Source organism: Neopsephotus bourkii, unplaced genomic scaffold, assembly GCF_033783945.1.
Source record: "Neopsephotus bourkii isolate Nb327-2 ecotype Australia unplaced genomic scaffold, CSIRO-AGI_Nbou_v1 NB_1328, whole genome shotgun sequence".
Lineage (NCBI taxonomy): Eukaryota > Metazoa > Chordata > Aves > Psittaciformes > Psittacidae > Neopsephotus > Neopsephotus bourkii.
This window is the reverse complement of record NW_026901808.1, coordinates 3,708,074-3,729,052: the sequence shown is the minus strand read 5'-3', so window position 1 is coordinate 3,729,052 and position 20,979 is coordinate 3,708,074. Positions and strand designations below refer to the sequence as shown.

The 20,979-nt window shown below is 39.6% G+C and overlaps 1 protein-coding gene across 2 annotated transcripts in view; it reads right to left on the bottom strand.

Annotated features, from left to right (window-relative positions):
- Nucleotides 1-20,979, bottom strand: part of RSBN1L (round spermatid basic protein 1 like) — a 52,249-nt gene that overhangs the window by 10,711 nt on the left and 20,559 nt on the right. The window contains exons 3-4 of one of the 2 annotated variants that reach the window (XM_061366343.1): nt 11,439-11,699; nt 11,056-11,120 (exon numbers count right to left, since the gene is read on the bottom strand). In XM_061366343.1, the coding sequence (XP_061222327.1) occupies nt 11,056-11,120; nt 11,439-11,699 (326 nt within the window). Of the gene's footprint in view, nt 1-11,055; nt 11,700-20,979 lie in introns of both variants that reach the window. The other variant, XM_061366342.1, reaches the window with a different exon arrangement.

The following is a 20,979-nucleotide window of genomic DNA, read 5'->3' as shown; positions in this document are numbered from 1 at the left end:
TCAATTTCTCCTGAACCTGCATCAGCTCAGCCCTCAGCTGTATGTAGCACAAAGCATCAGGAGCTCACCCAACTAAAGCACTGGGACAAGGAAGGGACACTCATTTGTCACTACTGGCTTACTGGATAGACCAATTCTAAAGCACTCTAAAACCACTTTCTGAAGGTACAGATAAGTCATAAATCTGTTACTCACAGTTTATTGATAAACCTAACGTGCAAAAGGATATTTCTTCCTCTGGTGCAAGTAGCTTAGTATTCCACCACAGCAGACCAAGATATTGAGCTGCTGTTTTCATTCACACCCAATTAAAGGGAACAAATTTTCTTCCTTTTTTCTTGCTTCCTTCTGCTACCACTACCATTATCCCAAGTAACAAGTGATAGGACAAGAGGAAATGGCCTCAAGTTGCACCAGGGGAAACTTAGATTGGATATTAGGAAAAAATTCTTCACCACAAGGGTTGTCAAGCATTGGAACAGGCTGCCCAGGGAAGTGGCTGAGTCACCATTCCCAGAGGTATTTAAAAGATGTGTAGATGTGGTGCTTAGGGACACGGTTTAGCACTTGGCAGCGCTAGGTTAACAGTTTGACTCGATGGTCTTAAAGGTCTTTTCCAACCTAAACAATTCTATGATTCACACAGCATATGACAAACTAGTTATGGAATTACTTCAACTGAAAACTCTACAACTTCCCTCAAAACTAGTAACTGAAGTGAAGTTAGGAGAGGTTGTGAAGCTTTCAGCTGATCAACTCACCCATCTGGCTTATATACCACTAGGTGCTGGCACTGAAGCATGGAGTCATAGAAGTGTTGAAGTGCAACATAACCTTTGCTTAAGCTGGATCAATTAAGAAATTTCTTATATACTGCCAAGAAGACCATGTCACTGAAAGTTAAAACAAAGATGAATTCAACTTTTTTAAACATTATTTGTCCATCCAAATTCAAATCTAGCTCTCCTGATCAATTATGCTCCCCTCATTCACCAGGTAGAGCAGATTCCTTTTCAAGATCCAGCCTGGGAGAGGTAAAATCCCCAAAATAACAATAAGATAATGTCAAAGTTACAAATGATGAGCAGTTTCTTCTAGGACCATATTCAGAGTTATATCATGAAAACACACAGAGTGAAATGTTTATGCATTGAAGAGCTCTGTGGCGGGTTAGCTCCAGGCAGCTGCTAAGCACCTTACAGGCCCTTGCTCACACATGTCCCTCCAATGGTGAGAGGCATGGGAGAGAAGGGAAACATGAGGAAACATGTCCGGATAAAGACAATTTAGCAAGTGAAGAAAGAAGGAAAGTAAAGTGGAAAAACCACCAAGTGGTATTTTCCATGACTCGTTACCTCCCACAGGCAGATCAATGCTCAGGCAGTCTCTGAGCAAACGCTACCTCCCACAGCAGCACCCTCCCTGGCCCACTAGACTCAGGTCAGGCGTTGCCATTTAAATGACTCTACCTTGGATTAGGCTAAATTGGGAAAACGTATTTTAAAAAAGCTCATTCTTAGAGGGAATTTTCCTTCAGTCTAAAATGAGACTGTTACTAAGCAGTGCAAAAACACCAAAAACCTTCCACTGATCTCTGACCAATGACAAAAGTAAAATCAATCTTCTTAAAGACAGCAACTATACATAATCTGTGGCATATTAGATAACAGCAACATTTTCCTTTCCATTTAGTGTCAGTATCCTTTGGCTGGTTTGTTCACGAAAAGAGAAAAATATTCCTCTGTGTTATTTCTAAATTCACAAAAACAGTGCTGATGTACTAACCGCAGTACTACTTCATTGAATTCTATACATTAAACTGTGCACTGACCTCAAATCAAATGTTATACAACTTTAAAAAGGTAGTCTTCCTCAATGTAATTTTACAGATTACAGTGTGACTATGTTTTTAGAATGTTAAAAAGTTGCTCAAATAAATACCTGGATGTCGTGGTTTAACGATCTAAATTCAGAATAAAAGAAGGAAGTGATGGAGATACCATCCCTGGAAGTGTTCAGAACATGTGTAGATGAGGCCCACAGTGACATGGTTTAGTGGTGGACTCAGCAGTTCTGGGTAAAGGTTGGACTTGATGATCTTAAAGGTCTCTTCCAATCTACTTGACTCTAGGATTCTATGAAGCAATGGCATGGAGTTCTAGCACATAGTCAACATGACTGAATCAATACACATACACAAAAAGTTTACCAATTAAATGCAGTATCATACAATGGACAGGTAAACAGAAACATGTAACTGAATAAATACAACATAGCCTAACTTCTTTCTTCTTGTGTAGCTTAAATTTGAAGTATGTCACCTAAAAACACACAAAAAGAGACTCTGTCTTCTCTTGAGAATTATCTGTATCTGTGACTAGTATGGCATCAGCTGATTTTCAAGTGTAACTTGATCATTTTAAGTAAGGAGTTCTATAAAGCAAATATTTTCACATGAACATCTTAATGTCCAATAGAATCTGAAGACTAAATCTGAATATGTATATATACATATAAATACTGACAACAACATATTTGAGTATTATCATCTTACAAATAGGAAACATTTTAGACACTGTGTTATAGATGTTTCCATTTGCTGTTTGAAAAAGGGACAAACTGGAAGGAACAGTCCAGAGAAACTAAACATTTACAGTGATTAAATTAAAAATCATAAACTGAAGCAAGACACGAAATTCCAATTTTTAATATAATGGGGGCTGTTGGTTGCAGTACCAACATTTTCTTTCAAGATTTAAAGTGTTTGAATTATTTCAGTTTTTCAGCTTTCAAAGCAGGAAAAAGCAGTTCTCATTGAAAAAAAATAATCTGAACCCAAAATAATTTCAAGAAACCCATAAAGAAAGCCCCACCGAAGTCCAACAAAAACATTAAATCACCATAAAAATATGTTGGGAGATGAGCAGAAACAGTGGGTTTCCATCTCACTACACAAGTGCACAAAGGCACATTTGTAGTGCACTTAAACATTTGTATCTTGGACTGGAAATATCCATCTCACATTCACTGTTATTCCTCTAAACCTGTGATCTGGAATGCTACATCATGAAGAGGTAAGGGAGTATTCTTTCTTATCTGGCACATTCTGATGAAGTGCCCAAATGTTTTCTGTTCCTTGCCAACTCTCTTCAAATCCTTACATGCCTGTGTGTGTTTTGAGTTCCAAACAGGAACCAATGCTGAAGCATCAACATCTCATATTGATTAATATCAACATGCAACTGAACACATACTCATCAAAATTGCTCTGAGTTTAAAGTACTTGCAAACCTACCTTTGCTTTTAAAACCTATGTAATTCATATTACTTTCTTTCCCTTACTGTTTTTAAGTCAGGGTTTTGGTGGCAAAATAAGATGCCTTGACAGTTCTAGCACTACTAAGAGGTGATCCCCTATCACTAAAGTTTTCATTTCAACAAATATACCATTTCCCAATTGGAAGTTTCTGGAAATGCAATTTCAAGATTTTTACTATAGTACAGTTCCACCAGTGAGTGTCTTTTTATTACTGTAGTTCGTTTATCACTTCACATGTTTCACCTTGCAGCTGAAATCCTCAAATAACACGATGGATGGACAGACATTACCTACTATTCTGAATTCTGGTGACACAAAACAAGTGTGGTTTAACCAGAATTAAAAATGAATAAATTAAGAATAGCATCGATTCGATACGTTCATGGAAAAAATGATCTTGTGAAAGCAAAGTAGCTATTATGCTTTTGTAACTCGGGCAGGTATATGACAAGGCTCAGCCTCAGATCCTGTCCAAGCTTCCAGTACAAACCTCTAGGAACTTGTTAAGGTTTAGTTTTTTGTTAATGTAAACACATGATGAGAGAAAACAACATACAACTGTCATTCCGTATTTATTGGCTGAACCTGTCAAGAAGCACTCTAGAAAGGTTAACTACTGTCTAAGTGGAAAATAAATGAGCATGTACTGCAGATTTCTAATGCTATTCCCTGTGGACTGAATCTTTGTACAATCGTATTCAACAGGAGAGTACTTTTTTTGCTTGGAAGACAATACACTGCCATCATCTATCATAAAAGTCCCTACACGCAATCTTGCAGATTATTTGATTACAAAAATAACAACAGGGCAATATATAAGCTTTGACAGAGCTAATATTCTATTTTTCATCATCCAGAAGGAAAAAGAACTAAAGGAAGCTCTACACTGGGAAACTTGCATAAAAGGAAAGCTGCTAGAAAACATTAAAGCGTTTTAATAACTACCCAAACATTCAGAATGCTTAAAAGCAAGGAGTGAATTCTATTAAAAGCAAAGTTCTGCTGAAAGCTACTGAAACATAACAGAAGAAACACATAGTTCCAAAGAATTCATCACAGAACACAGGAAAATAACACAATATAAGGAAATGGACACTGAACAAATCTTCAATGATAAGAAAATGAAACACCAACTATTTCAGATTTTCTTGAAAGAAAAATATTTTCAGCAATTTCCCACAAATACAAGAACAACAAATACTTTGAAACAGGATTTCACAAAGTAGGAAAAGAGAAAATAGGAAAAAACTCTCTAAAAAGATAAGCTTTTAAGAGCTAAACAAGGACAGCAAACAGAAGATAATATTAAAAGGCGCTACGACAGGACTGGAATGAAAAGCTGTTTCCAGAACTTTAACAAGTGAGAGCAACTTGTCCTCACAACACAGACATGAACTATCATTACTAATGCATTTCTTCCCCTAAAACACATTATTCCACATACTGGTATCAGAACTAACAAGATCTTTGGTAAGGGAGAGAGGATCTGAATATACAGGATACAATTCAATGTGAATAAAAACAAAGAATTATACTCACATATCTGGAATTAACTGCACAAACATGAAAAGAGGAGTGACTCACTTAGCAGGAGCTGCTGCTACAGGAGGTCACACTGCTCTGAAAAAGGTAGGAATAGGTAACAAAGAGCAGTAATTTGCAAGACACCTGAAGCAATCTTCTTCTACTCCTTGACAATACACAGGCAGACACTGCCCATTTTCAGTACCCAATTTTAAGGAAAAGAATGACTGAAGACAGCATAATGGGAGAGCAGGAAGACCAATAAAGGTAACACATGTAATGGCAGACTGAAGGAACTGAAATTACTTAAGGGGGGGGTAGGGGGTGTGGAGAGAAGAAGCTGTTAAGCAATCTTCAAATACAGGAAACAGTGAAAGAAAAGCATAAACTGTCTCCCTTGTCCACTAAAGATCAGAACAGAAGTTCTGGCAGGAGGATTAAGACACACAAGAAAACATTAAGATTTTTCTGTAGATTTCTTTGGGAAGTGTGGAACTGTCTCTCCAGCAAACACATCAGATAAGCACTTGTCAGATACAGCTTAAAAATAGTCGATCTTGTCTTGCAGCACAGGAATTGTTGGATATTGCTCAGATTTTACTTCCCCTGTACTAAGAAATTGCCTCTGGGACAAGACTGAAGCACAGTAAAATCAATGCACTAAGCACTGTTATGCTTAAACATAAAGTGTGTACTTTGGGGTTTCAGCAAGGCAAGAAAAATCTACGTTTGCCTAGCCTGGGGACAGAGCAATGGGTTCAAAATATTCAAGGCCTTTGCCTCAATAGCACTACATAGCTTAACTGAAGTGATGTAAGCTGCAAGGAGGTGGCAAAAGCCGATTACTTACGTTCCTTGAAAACCTCCGAAGGTCCCCCCAAGCAACATTCATATCTACCAGATAACTGATGTACCTGTTGCCATCTATACAAGTGATAGAACCCAGGGATGTATTTATAGCAGACAGTTTTCCACCACCCAAAAGAGTGACTTAAACACACATACAAGCCAGGACATGAAAATCTCCCCACTTCTTCTCCCCCGCAAAATTAAAAGCTAATTCTAATGAAAGAGAACCAGTTCCAACACAAATTCTTCTCTTCTGTGTATGCTGAACTATTATCACAAGCTTTTGCCCACTTCTCATCTCCTAACAAGTGTAACTATATAACTTCTATCTGACACAGGTACATTGGGAAGGAAGCTGAGACTCTACAGTTCAACTACAGTTGTGAAACTGAGTAGATTACCTGAGAGATGCAGACTTCCCAGGTAGGCTTAGGAGGACTCCCACAACAGTTCGGATCTCACCAACAGATTTACTATGGAATCTGCCTCTTACCACAGAACTCAGTGACTTGAACATACGCATTACTTAAATCCAAAAAAACCTCATCTGCCGTAAAACAGAAGGCAGAGGATTATGAAGTAATATTGAGAAATAAAAACTCTGATAAAATACTCTTTAATACTTTCCATTTCAGGCTTAGCTCATCCCTCCTTTTTTTCTGCTGTTTTTTTTTTTTTTTTTTCACATTTTTAGATCTTTTTAAATACCTTCATCAGTAATAGAGTCACAGAATCATAGAACAGTCAGGGTTGGAAAGGACCTTAAGATCATCAAGTTCCAACCCCTGACACCTCACACTAAACCATATCACCCAAGGCTTTGTCCAACCTGGCCTTGAACACCGCCAGGGATGGAGCATTCACAACTTCCCTGGGCAACCCATTCCAGTGCCTCACCACCCTAACAGTAAAGAACTTCTTCCTTATATCCAATCTAAACTTCCCCTGTTTAAGTTTGAACCCGTTACCCCTTGTCCTATCACTACAGTCCCTAATGAAGAGTCCCTCCCCAGCATCCCTATATGCCCCCTTCAGATACTGGAAGGCTGCTATGAGGTCTCCACGCAGCCTTCTCTTCTCCAGGCTGAACAGCCCCAACTTTCTCAGCCTGTCTTCATATGGGAGGTGCTCCAGTCCCCTGATCATCCTCGTGGCCCTCCTCTGGACTTGTTCCAACAGTTCCATGTCCTTTTTATGTTGAGGACACCAGAACTGCACACAATACTCCAAGTGAGGTCTCAGGAGAGCAGAATAAAGGGGCAGGATCACCTCCTTCGACCTGCTGGCCATGCTCCTTTTGATGCAGCCCAGGACACAGTTGGCTTTCTGGGCTGCAAGCACACACTGAAGCTGGTTCATGTTCATTTTCTCATTGACCAGCACCCCCAAGTCCTTCTCCGCAGGGCTGCTCTGAATCTCTTCTCTGCCCAACCTGTAGCTGTGCCTGGGATTGCTCCAACCCAGGTGTAGGACCTTGCACTTGGCATGGTTAAACTTCATGAGGTTGGCATCAGCCCACCTCACAAGCGTGTCAAGGTCCCTCTGGATGGCATTCCTTCCCTCCAGCGTATCAACTGAACCACACAGCTTGGTGTCATCGGCAAACTTGCTGAGGGCGCACTCAATCCCACTGTCCATGTCAGCGACAAAGATGTTGAACAAGACCGGTCCCAACACTGAACCCTGAGGGACACCACTCGTTACTGGCCTCCAGCCGGACATTGAGCCATTGATGGCAACTCTTTGCATGCAACCATCCAGCCAGTTTTTTATCCACCGAGTGGTCCATCCATCAAATTGATGTCTCTCCAATTTAGAGACAAGGATGTCATGTGGGACAGTGTTGAACGCTTTACACAAGTCCAGGTAGATGACATCAACTGCTCTACCGCTGTCCATCAGTTTTGTAGCCCCATCATAGAAGGCCACCAAATTGCTCAGGCAGGATTTCCTCTTAGTGAAGCCATGCTGGCTGTCATCAAGCACCTTGTTGTTTTTCATGTTGTGCCTTAGCATGCCTTCCAGGAGAATCTGCTCCAAGATTTTGCCACGCACAGAGGTGAGACTGACTGGTCTGTAATTCCCCGGGTCATCCATTTTCCCCTTATTGAAAATGGGGGTTATATTTCCCTTTTTCCAGTCGTCGGGAACTTCACCTGACTGCCACAATTTTTCAAATATGATGGCCAGCGGCTTAGCAACTTCATTCACCAGCTCCTTCAGGACCCGCGGATGAATTTCATCAGGTCCCATGGACTTGTGCACGTTCAGGTTCTTAAGATAGTCTCCAACCAGATCCTCTCCTACAGTGGGCCTAAAGTCTTCATTCTTACAGTCTCTGCATCTGCCTTCCAAGACCTGGTGGTGTGGTCAGAGCCTTTGCCAGTGAAGGCTGAGGAAAAGAAATCATTCAGAACCTCAGCTTTCTCCAAATCCAGGGTAGCCAGTTCTCCCGACAGCCTCCGGAGAGGGCCCACATTGTCCCTAGTCTGTCTTTTTCTTTGCAATGTACCTATAGAATCCCTTCCTGTTATCTTTCACATCCCTAGCCTAGTTTAACTCTAACTGGGCCTTAGCTTTCCAATCCTGTTCCCTAGCTTCCCGGACAACATCCCTGTATCATCCCTGTACTCAGACTGATTACGTGTGCTACAGCGAGTTCTCAAAACCAAGTGAAGAACCTCATGTACTCAAGTGAGCCTCATTACAGTGTTTTAGTTAAAATTAGCAAAGCAATGCCCAGGTTTCCTAAGGCGAAGGAAGGTTGAGATAGGTACTCAAAGCAGACTTGACAAAACTAAGTTTTAGACTTGTGCTAGTTTGGGAAAACAAGTACATGTTTTCCAAGGTACTCAGACATGGGAAAACAACTCCCCTCTCAACTGAGAATATATAACAACTGCTAGACATTGCTCAGGCACCTCAGGACAATGGGGAACGCAGCAGCACAGAGCTTTTGTAATGTAGAAAATTATCTTTAATATTTCACTCAAATACACTGCAACAGCACATTGGAATCCCTTTAAAAGATTCACAAAGAACTCAATGAGACAGAAGAACATTCTCAATCTGCATAAAACATATCAAGTTGTGCAGTAGTAGCTTTTATACGGAAGGCAGATGCAGAAAACTAGAAAAGAAACCAATATTAATGAATTTGAACCAATGAATTTTGAATTTACACACACACACAGAAATAGAGCTGAAGGTTAAAACCAAAAAATTCACAACTTTCAGATTCAAAAATACGTCAGATTCATATCCCTGGAGGATGAGCACTCTGACACAGTATCACTATGACTACTAGACTCTCATACTCCCTCCTAGACAGTTTGACACTGGCCCCTGTCACAAAGGAGAATACTAAGCTAACAAAACCTTTCAACTGTAGTGGACTACCTGAGCAAAACAAAATAAGCAGCCAAAATAACTGACACAATAAAGAAAAATAGGACCAAGAGTTAGGCAACCAAGGTACGGACTTATATATTCCAGGAAACAGCAATGCTGTGCAGAAGACAGTATGAGTAAGTCTGGTGTACGCCTCTATACACTATTTATACACACTACACCCTTTATGTTAGCAGAATACAAGGAGCCAAGCATCTTCTGTCAAGCAACCAAACTGACAAGTGATAAAAAGCTATGAAAACTAACTGAAAAACGGAGAGAAAACAAAGGAAAAGAAGGTACCAGAACTAAACCTCCAGCCAAGTAAAGTACAGGTTAGAAGGCAGAGTATGAAGCTGACCAGTTGAATGCTCTAACAACACACTTGACTTCTTTAACCTACCACATTCTCTCTGTTCCTCCTTCACTTGCAGAAAAATAGGAAATTATGACCTCAATCCCAATGACCATAGGACTGATTTAACTACAGATACTGATGATACCATTGTAATATCAAGTTAATCCATCCATTCAGGAAAATAATTCCATTGTTATTCATAAAAATAAAATCTGGGCATTTTTTAACTATTTCTTTAGGGCAGATACTAGCACAAAGCTATGCTTACATTACTGTTGCCCAACAGGCTGGACTTACAAGGACATATCCAGCTTTTTTCTGTATAAAATGACCTAAGAGCTGTTCTGAGCAGCTGCCTCTATCATGTTTAATGATTTTTTCTATTAAAGTAATAATTCAGTTTATATACTGAAAAAAAACCCAGTCAATATATTTCACAGACTATTCACATTCCACAGCAGTGGACATTTTCTTAAACAGCTCTGCAAATGTCCTAATGCAGCAACATTTCAGTTCTGCATATCCTTGTGGATAACACACAACCGTAATCTGTCAATAAATTCAACAGTGTTCCAAGCAATTAAGGAAAAAAACCAAACAAACATGATTTTCGTTAAAAAGATGACAGCATAACTTAATTTGAATTCTTCGTAATTGTCTAAAAAGCGAAGACTAACATAGTTTAAAGGTGTTCCATACAACATCCAAATTCTCAAACAGGGAATGAAACAGGCAAGGGTGAGCTAAAGTTGATATAATGAAAGGCAGGGTTGAGTTTCTTCATAGATTGTTTCAGAATACCTGTATGGGCTTTACATAACACCCTCATCACCACAGTGGCAACCTAAAACAGTTAGAAGTCTTTTTTCCAAAAACTTAAAAGACCTGAAATATAAGTAATTTATGTGCAACGGTAACCTATCTTCTACAGCAAGTTAATAAATAGCAGAGGTGATGTTAAATCGGTAGCTGTTGTTAAGGGAGTAGACAGTCATTTCTCTCCAGAAAACCATTTAAAAATTAAAAATTAATAAACAAGAGATTCAAAAGCTGCCATTTGGACACATAACAACTTCTAAGAGACTACAGCTGAAGAACACAATGCGAAGGGCTAAGTATCAAATTAGTAGTGACATCAACCACCATTAAGTTCTCCTTTGAGGACTGATTTAGAAACTTCACACTACAAATGCAACTAATTAACTATGCCCTACAAAAGTTTTATGTACAACGTTGTTCTAATGTATTCAAGCACTCCAGTTTTCTGAAGAAGCTCATAAACTACAGCTCAGACACCCAGAGAGCTGCAGTTAAATCATTTTAACCTGCCAAAACTCACAGTTAAGCTTCAGCTACAGAAACAAAACCAAAGAAACCTATACACAAACATGCATGCAAACACTTCCCTTCCCCTATAAAGCCCAACTTTATGTCTCCTTTAACAGTCTCCTTACCTTTACTACTGCAGAACTAAACGTATTAAAGAATTCCCTTGTTTCTTGTCTTAGGTCATCCACACAGCACAGCTAATAGCAACTGTATTCTAATAAAAACTCATTCACAGTTGTTTGAAACCATTATAAGACTTTAGAAAGTAAAACATATAACCTCTTACCTGAGCATGAAAATTTGACATAGTCGTTGTCTCTATATCTTTCTTTCCCAAAATCTCCATTTTCACTGGCGAATTGGGAAAATTAAATGAAAAGTAGTCTAAAAAGTCAGGTAAATAAGTAGCTGCCCCATGAACAATACCCATTACATAGTAAGCTGCACAGTTTTCATTTTCACTAAAAACCAGACCCACAAACTCTTCTGCAAATCTCTCCATCTCCACAGGAGACAAGTGGGAGAGTTCATTACTGTAGGCATGGATAACTGATGCACCTCCGTTAGGCTGGTGCTCAATATGAATCAGCTGTTTGAACTCCAATGTGTCCAACCTTTTGAGTTTATTTTGAACCCGTGGCTCCTTTAACGAGACAAATGGAAACTCACTGTTCTCTGGTATCTTGGACTCACAGTCCTTCTTGGGATCCATATTTTTCCCATTGAAATCCTTAAGATGATCATCTATGATGCCTTTGGCTTCCTGATCCTCAAAATCAGAAACCAATCCTGAGCAGATGGTCTGAATAGATTTGCTGTACATTTTTGGACGCTTCCTCTTCTCATTCTCTTTATGTTTCTTTTTCTTTTTCTTCTTAACTTTTTTAATCTGTAGCTCTTCTGCATTGGTTTTTGGTTTCTCCTTCCCACCTGTTGAGAGGAAGAAAAGTTCTCTTAAGTACCTTAGTATACAAAATACGTATTTAAAGATGGGGATTTGAAGTCACCAAAACCCCCACAGTGGCACACAAAGACCTGAGCACTGAGAATTATGTGTATCTTACTGAAAATGAGTAGTGAGAGACACCTGCCATGTTCACAAAATTTCCCAGGGCTGCTTTCATGACAGGTCACAACCCTTACTCATACCTTTTAACGGCTCATCAGCAATTATTACACCAGAAAGTTCAGACATTGTGTGACAGCTGTCAAAAGGGGTTTAGGAACAGTCAGTGAGTATCAGCTATCATCAGCCAGCTGTTCACAAGATGCCACTGCCAGAACCTACCTTGTTAGATGGCTTTATATGGTGATTCTTCCAGAACTAAACAAACTAATGAAATACACCTGGAAATATCTGAAACTGACCCATGCTTCTCAAAAAAAATACCCCAACAAACAAGACACAAAAAATCCCATCACAACCAACCACCAAAACCTCACCAAACAGACTAGCTTCAAGTTTACATAATGTGCAAGCTGAACTGAAAACAAACTGTAATGGCCTAAAGCCAAAAACTATTCATTTGGGGATAATATGTTCAAGTGATTCCCAAGGTAAAGCATGGTCTCTTGTTGTAAAGTGCTTTCCTTCAAGTGTTTTTGGGGTGTATTTGCAAATACAATAAGGGCAGTAGGCAAAGAGACTTCTGTCACTACACTGCCCTAACATCTAACCAGTTGAAATCATTTCCCAATTTGATAAATAACTTGACATGTTACAGCACAAAATTATATTCACAACAGGGACTCGAGATCAGCAGGTTCAGCCACAGGAGTTAAATTAGCCAATCTCTACTACTATTCTGTAATGGACTATTTTCAGCTTTCAACCCTCAGCTCAAGTAATTCACACAAGTCCTTAAAACAGTCACAACTGTGGTGCACGGAATAACACATTCTTGTGATAATTAAGAGGTTTGGATACGGAAGCTACAGACACTAAAAAGGAGAACAAGCAATTACAACACTTGCCTCTAAGTCTCTTGAGGTTTCTGACAGCAACTACGTATCTCTTGGATTTCTGAAGTGGGGCAGGTGAGCTAGTTATCTCTCCAGCTTCTGTTTTCTCCTCTTGTAAGGGCAAAGAAGTGCCCTGAGGCCACTTATTTCTTACTTAGCCCAAACAAGGAAGTGGGCTCTAGGATTTCTTAAATTAATCCAAGCAGTTAGGAGCTACAAAGGCTCCCTTCACTCTAAATCAGATTGAACACAGCATACTCTGTAAGCACTAGTTCATTTTTAACTACTCAAGTCTGACTGCCAAAAGGCACAGCATCCTCATGAAAATGTGTCCTTTCACTAGGCTAAATTAATGTCAAACTAGTGCAGGACTCTGCAACAGGACTGCTTCATCTGGTGGACCGAATATTTGTTTCTTTGTTAACAACTACCTTCTGCCACAAGTGTCTGTAAATCTAGCAGGCATGGGAAGTGCAGAAAGAGCAGCAATACGTGTACAAGGAAACTACCTCAACCTTAGAGGAGTCCTGAAAATAGTCCACTGAGGGTACCAGGATCCTGGAGTGAAATGTCATCACCTGACAAAAATCACCTGCTGCTCCCATTCTGGGTATTGCACCAGTTCCATGCAGTTTGTAACAGTGAGAAGTTCCATATTAAAGGCGTAGAAATCTCAATCTGAACTTCAAAATACGAACTACAGAATAGGTAATCTTTTCCCTCCTCCTGATTGCAGGAATACACAACTTGAAAGCATCTAAGAGTCTACAGATATTTCAAAATCTTAAAAATGCTTTAACTTAACATATTAAAATTGTTTCACTCTAAATATGAAAATTCTTTTTTATACTGATGGATATCACTGTCAGCATTTCCAGGTTATTAGTTTGAATATAGAAAACATGGAATTAAAGCACTTGAATGCTGCAGCAAGGCGAGGCAGGGGAAAGCAGGGGCTATTTGTCAACCCATTTGCACTGAAATGGAGCTCAGATTTTTGTATAGACCAATCACTCAGATGTGGAACTTCATGCATGGCAGGGAAAGGATGCAAATTTATATTCATTGAGTTACAATCAGCAGTAATGTAAGTTGTACTTGTTGCAAGTACAATTTATATATACAATTTATGTATACAATATACAATTTATAGTCATTGAGTTACAATCAGCAGTAACGTAAATTACTGTACAACAAGTACAACTTCTAAGTTTAGAGCAAAAAGCTATTTGCTAGAGTAAGAGCCAAACTGCTCTCTCATACTTTGGTATGTCTATCACAAGATATCTGGTCTCCCTTCTGTCCTATTCCCTGTCTTCCAACAAGTTTTACTGACTAACAATCAACTCCATTCAGCTAGTTTGTAGTTTTGTAGCCTTCAAAGTGTTTGGGGTTTCGTGTTTTGGGGTTTGGTTTGTTTTTTGCATAGCTGCATCTGTGAAATACATTAAATGAAGGATTAAAAGAACAGCCACCACATATTACAGGGGGAGCTGAATGAAGCTGATTGTTAGCAAAAGCTATCAAATAGGCAGAATATAAATCAGTGTCAGAAGATGCAAAGTTCACATAAACATATCCAGGAACGTCTGCACTCAAAACCTGTTGTAAAAACATGTTTTAGTTAACTTGGTATACACCTACGTAAGTACTCAAAACCTTCTGAGGAGGAATTACATCAAGACATCTTTGAAGTGAAGAACATTTATCACTCTCTGTGTATGTTTTCACACCATCTCCATGAAAACTTCAGGACAGAAAAAAAAACCCTCTTAACTACAGCATAAAGATAATTCTTTTTATGGTACCCAACACAGTCCTCCTTCCAGCTTGAAATTTTCTGTTCAGCTTTATATACAAATATTTTAGCAATATAGACTGCTATGACTTCTGATCACAGGCTACGAGGGTTTGTCATCCACACATACATCAAGTCCTGAGTTCATCAGTACACACTTTCTCAAATCATAAGAAGCTGCAAAAATGGTGCACACAGCTTGGAGCCAAGTAAATATTTGCTAGCAGCCTCTCATCTCTGAATACAACTCTTGTCTCTTCCACAGACCTTTTTGGATCTCTATACTGGATGGAATTTAGGCAATTTTTAAATTTGCAACACCTGGAAACCAAGAGAGCAACAATCACCAAAGGAACAAAAGGCTGTGTAATAAAAAACCACCAGAAGATCTATGATGAGAAGCAGCAGAGCGCCCTGAACTGCTACTTGCAAATGAGAAAAAAATCCAAATGGGGAGCATCTGAGCAGAAATGGAAAGATAACGTGTTTTCAGAAACTGGTTAGTTGCTTTGAACCTTTCTCAAATTCACACATGCTTATGCTACTGCACACACAAGACAAATTCCATCAAGAACTCTACCTAATTTTCACACTGGTAGCAAATGATGTACTTAGGAAAAAGTATTTTTAGATGCTTTGGACACTGTATTTTGTAGATAAAATGGTATTAAATACTGAAAGACTGGAAAAATTATAAATTCATAATTATTTGTTCAGCCTTCAAATGTGGATATATGATACAGCTCAGCAAACTTAAGAGCTCACGGCCACAAATGGGTAAAGTCCAATTTCCCACTCCCCTCTGCCACCATTCCTGGCACATAGGCCTGCCCCATTTCTGCTAACAGGCTGGTGCTCCTCTGACTGCACAGAAAATTGACAATGGCTCAGCAGAAAACCATTCCCTTTGCTGCTAGATTAGTGAGCAGAACTTGTTTACATATCTGTCAGAGAGGAAACAGAACATGGAGATCACAGACAGCAGTCAGTGAAGAACAGCAGAATCCACCCCTCATAAGGTGCAACAAACCCCGTGGCCTGCTGAGCTACACTGCCCACACCACCTTCACCATCCACCCCAAGCCTGAACAAGGCTGAAATTTTAAGGGTTAAAAAAAAAAAAAATCCTCTGGCCACACACAACACTGACTTAACACACATGAGACAGGACCAGTTTCCTAGCAATCCTTAATAGTGTGCAAGACCAGGTCGGACAGGGCTTTCAGCAACCTGGTCTAGTGGAAGGTGTCCCTGCCCATGACAAAGGCATGGAACTAGGTGGTCTTCAAGGTCCCTTCCAACCCAAACCACTATGTGATTCTATGACTCTATGAAAGTTTCCTCACCCAAAAGTCTGAACTTTAACATTCAACTACCACAATTTACCTTTGTAAAGGTAACACTCTAGTGTATTTAACTGTAATATGGATCAGACCACCATTTCTTCCCTGTCCTTTATTACAGTGAGTGGGTGATGCTGTGCAGTGCTTCTTCCCAATCCTATTTTGAAATCAACATATGCCCAACTTAAGAATATTTGTGTTCAAGTACTTCAACATAAAGCCAAAGTTTGCCTAAGGAATACAAACACAAAACGAAAAAATAATTTTTAGAATTAGTATTTCTCAGCAAAGCTTGAATAGAATTTCACAGAATGAGGAGGAGGCACATTTCTAGCCCAGGGCTTTTCTGCTCTGCTGAATTTCAAAGATACCTCTGAAGTAGGTATTTAAAGCTGCTCAGAAGTTGCAAAGATTTCAACGGCAAAAGGAATTACTTGCTGAAATACTGAGATTGCTATCAGCAATACCCAATGAAGTACTTTCATCTTATTCTTCTTTCCCATTAGCTGCAGAAAGGAGCAGAAATGCAATCATTCAGTCATTTCTCTGCTGCATACATCAAAATACTTTAAAGCAATATGTACTGCTTCTTCCAAAACCAGTAATGCTGCTTTGACACTTGGCTATCGGATAGGGAAGCGCAGCTGCCTTCAATGCCTTCCTAGGGCAGTTAATCAAGTTGCCTCACAGATGAACAGAATTTGGTGAAAATATAAGCAAGCAATCCAAAAGGCTAAATAAAGACCCTAACGCTGCAAGACACAGATACCCAAACTAGCTCCAAACTGCCAGATTTGGCAGCAGCAATGAACTGCTCAATGGAAGCTAACTTATTTTACCCTTCAGGTAGTTACTATTGAGATATGCCCTCCCAAAACCTTCAAGAGAGGTGTTTCAGAAAGTCCTCACCAGCAATCACAACAAAGGTGTGCATGTACATATGGAACTGCTGGAATCTAATTTCAGCCAAAAGACAGTAGCCATTCTGAAGCGCATGGCATCTTGCAACTCGGAACATGCAGAGACAGATTTAGACTAGCACAGCTACCAAAACACAGAGAAACAAAAGCTTTTTCCACTGCATGATTCAGAAACATAAAAAGAATTTAGAAGAATGGAAACCTGTGTTCATTCTGTTCATGCATGCCCACACTCAGCAATAACATACCTACCTCTGAACAACTTCTAACTATCTTCTAGGCCTTACATATCACAAATACTCCTGCTGCTACTGCATACAGCTACATAATAAGCAGATCTCTTAAGGAAACTCAATAATGTATTTCTTTGGTGCTACAATATCCCTGTCACTCACAGCACAGGACCTACTACTAAGGACTTAGATTCAAAACTGTTCAAATCTTATGCAAGGAAGCCAATGCTGTTATTCCTAGATTATACGTACCTGTAATTTAAAGTGATAGTAGACAGCCTGAACTCCGGTAACTACAGATTCTTTCTAAGTGTGAGTTTTTACGAGAAGAAAGCTCAGAAAGTAGCTGAAAGTTTATTTTGTGCTTTGTCCATGAGATCATCTGATCTGAAATTTCATGTCAGCAGAGGCCACAAAGCTTCTCTCTCCTTCAGTTGTTTCAACTAGAGCTGTGTTTCTCAACTTTGAGCTCACAGCCCTCAAAATTATTAGGAAGGATACTTTAGAAGTTAAAAACAAAATATTAATGACACTAAATTGTTCTTTTCCCACAGTTTTCCAGCTGACAGGTGGTAGCAGTAGGCAACAAACATCTGTAACTGCAGACAGTAAAGTCAGTTTTCACTTCCTCACTTTAGGAGGACTCGATCACCAAAATGTAACAGAGCTGAGAAGCACTTGGTGAGCGTAAGCTCAGAGGAAAAGAACCTCAGTGCAGAGGAGTCTGAACAGAGATGTTTCTAGATTGTCCAACTGAACAGGACAACAGGAACATTCTGTGACACATGAGAAGACACAGCAGTATCAAACAGCTGCAGGGATGCTGCTTATTCTGCAGCCAGAGACCAGCCTGTCAGGTGCTACAAAACATCACTAAGTCTTTGGCTTGGTCCCGTACAAACTATCTACTGCTGCAGCACCATGAGATGTTCTGCTCATTACTCTCCAGTAAGTGGATAGGTAAGAGGTAACCTCCAAATAGTGCTCATCACTTTCTTCCCGTAATCCATATGGCCAGACACATGACTAGCACTTTCTAGCATTCTCACTGCAGTTCAGACCAAAGCTATTGACATATTAGAAATGTATGATGACTCAGCTCTGCTACAAGTCTTCAGGCTGAGTCTTTAAATAGCCAACACAGAAATCCCAGTTCAAACCACAGAAGCATGCCCCCCTGGATCTTCCAACAAGTTTTTAAGTTCATCACTACAAACAACTGAAAAACCGCTTAGAACAGGAGCAGCCAAGACACCACTGACCAACCAGTAAATAAATAAAATCTGCAGTCAGAGAGAGTACAAGCGTTCTTGGCACACTGCCACTTACAGTAGCAAAAAAAGAAAAACCTTGAGGAGCCTTTCAGATCCTAAGAAACCCCAAAGTTTGTACCAGCCAGATAGTTAAGTAACAGAATTTCCTACTTCGAGTTCAACAAAATATGTGTTCTAAATTTATTTTGCATTCTTTTTGATAAATATGATTTTATATAATAATTTGATGAGTTAACGAAAACCCTATTGCAAAACAGTTCAAAAGGATGAAAACAACTTCCTGATAGAGTTAAAACACACACAGGGAATTCTGAACAGACAGGAAATGCAGAGTCACTCTGCAAACAAGGAGAATGAGCAAGATCAGCTGCTGACAGGCTGCAAAGCTAATAGCTCATGTGCTGAAAACAAACATACCTTCAAGGTGTCTCTGTACAAAGCCCAGGAAACAAACCAAACAGCAGGGGCAGGACTGAGAACTGACAACTATCTTGTTCTATTTATAGGCTTAAAATCTTGACTATTAAACATCAGAAGAGTCAAGCCTAAAATACATCAAATAATCCTGTTTTATGTTGTCTCAGCCCTCCTGGAAGTTGAACAGTCACAACCACCTTGAGAACCACTATTCAGAAAGTGTCAACTTAGAGGCATACAAACACAGGCTGTGATAAAAGTTGCTCCAAAGATACAGGTTGACTTCTACCATGTTTACCTTATTACTGTAACTCTCTCATGCATCAGAGCCACACAGGAAGATCCCAATGTGCCTCCTCTGATACCCTTTCCAACAACTGCAGTTATCATTAAGTCTTCAATGGGATGTTGTAAGATAAGCAGGGATTTATGAAGTAATGAATAAAAATATTAAGCTCTAAAATATTTTCAGTTCATACTTCTGCAACAGTCTGAAAATACAAAGTCTGCAAACAGTCTCTGGAGCCTGGTCACCTGAGTTACTAGATGAAATATATGTATATACACAATTACAGATTAACTGTTTTATGTACTTTATAAAAGTATCTCAAAAAGCAGCATCCTACTGTTCCTTCCATCATTCTAAATCTCTACTCTCCAAACAAGTTAACATCCAAAATAGGAAAGATAATAGAATCCCACCTAAGCTGAAAGCAAGGATAGAAAACTAGTGGAAGGGGCAGGTGTAACAGAGACTAAAATTATAGGTCTGCACATGAGGACAAGAATCTGAAAGAAAAATCAATTCAGGACACAATTTTTGTGTAGTTCCATGTGTCTAGATCTTAAAATACACTTTAGAGTGAAGAAGTGCCAATTTAATCATCTTAATTCTATGAAGCTTTCCACTTCAAGCAAACACACTCGTCTACCAGCATTTTTCATCCTACTATGGAAGAACTTTAAAATGAGTAACCTACACAGAAGCAGCTCCCTCTTCTGACCTGGCCATCATCTGTGGCATTAAAATTTGTCCTGAAACCCATTTCACGTACACAGTACAATCACAGTGCGAAAGAAAAACATTCTGTGCACCCAGCCTAGCAACTTCACCAGAGCCATTTACTAACAATAAGCTGGAGGCAACACAATGTTCTCAAAGGAAGAGCTCCCATAATGTGACAGCAATACAATTATCTCTGAAGTCCTATCTTTGAATTTCTTGTCTTTGAAACAAAGTAATTAAAATACTATAATTATTTCCACAGTCTTCACCATAAAAAGAAGTTCCAAATAATACAATAGCATATGCTACACACAGACTTCACACACAAGTCTTCAGATCAGTATTTCAGATCTCTTCCAACCAAAAAATGTAAGAAAAATCATACAGAAACCTTTTAAGCTGCACAGATTTTGCAAGCAATGGTAGAAAAAGTTGGTTTTCACTTTTCATTGATGTGCCAGAAGCTTTTGATTCAAGTTCCAGACCCCACCTCCAGCAAGACACACTTCAAACCTAACCCAGCAGAGCTCTTCCTCCAGCTGCCCCAGTCCAAAGCAACATGTGCTGACAGCATGTGGCCCTACCTGGACAACAGCAGGCACTGCTCAAGTCCAGCCAACTGAATGTACTAACTGAACAGAAATAGTAACAGATGCATCATCAGCTTTAGGGGTAGAAATGAATCAACCACATAGAAGATGGGAAGGAAACAGGAGCAAGCAGCAGCAAAGACATCTCCCTAGAACTTGGAAAAGTGAGCACCCGGCTACTCAAGAGGTAAGCAAATGATTCAATGCACTGTTTCTGAAAAAGGTTTGAGGCCCACTGGTGCTCAGATGAGCCCTGCTGTCAATGATCTTCTCACAAAAACCCTACTTGTATTTTACATGTGTTTCACCCCATGCCCATATATTTTATTGGTAAAAACTGGTAACTTTGTGCATTAAGGACTGGTGAAGAAAAATCAGTATGTGGAGCAAATCAGTGTAGTGGGTTATGTGTCCAGCACTCTTAGCTCACTCTTTCCCATCTCCCTAACTAAAGCACGTTTGTGCTGGTTTTGACTAGGATAGAGTTAAGTTTCCTCATAGTAACTGGTATGGGATTGGCTTTTGGATTTGTGCTGGAAACGCTGTTGTTAGCACAGGGATGTTTTAGCTAATGCTGAGCAGTGCCTATACAGGGCCAAGGACTTTCCTGCTCCTCACACCACCCTACCAATGAGCAGGCTGGGTGTCCACAAGGAGTTGGGAGGGG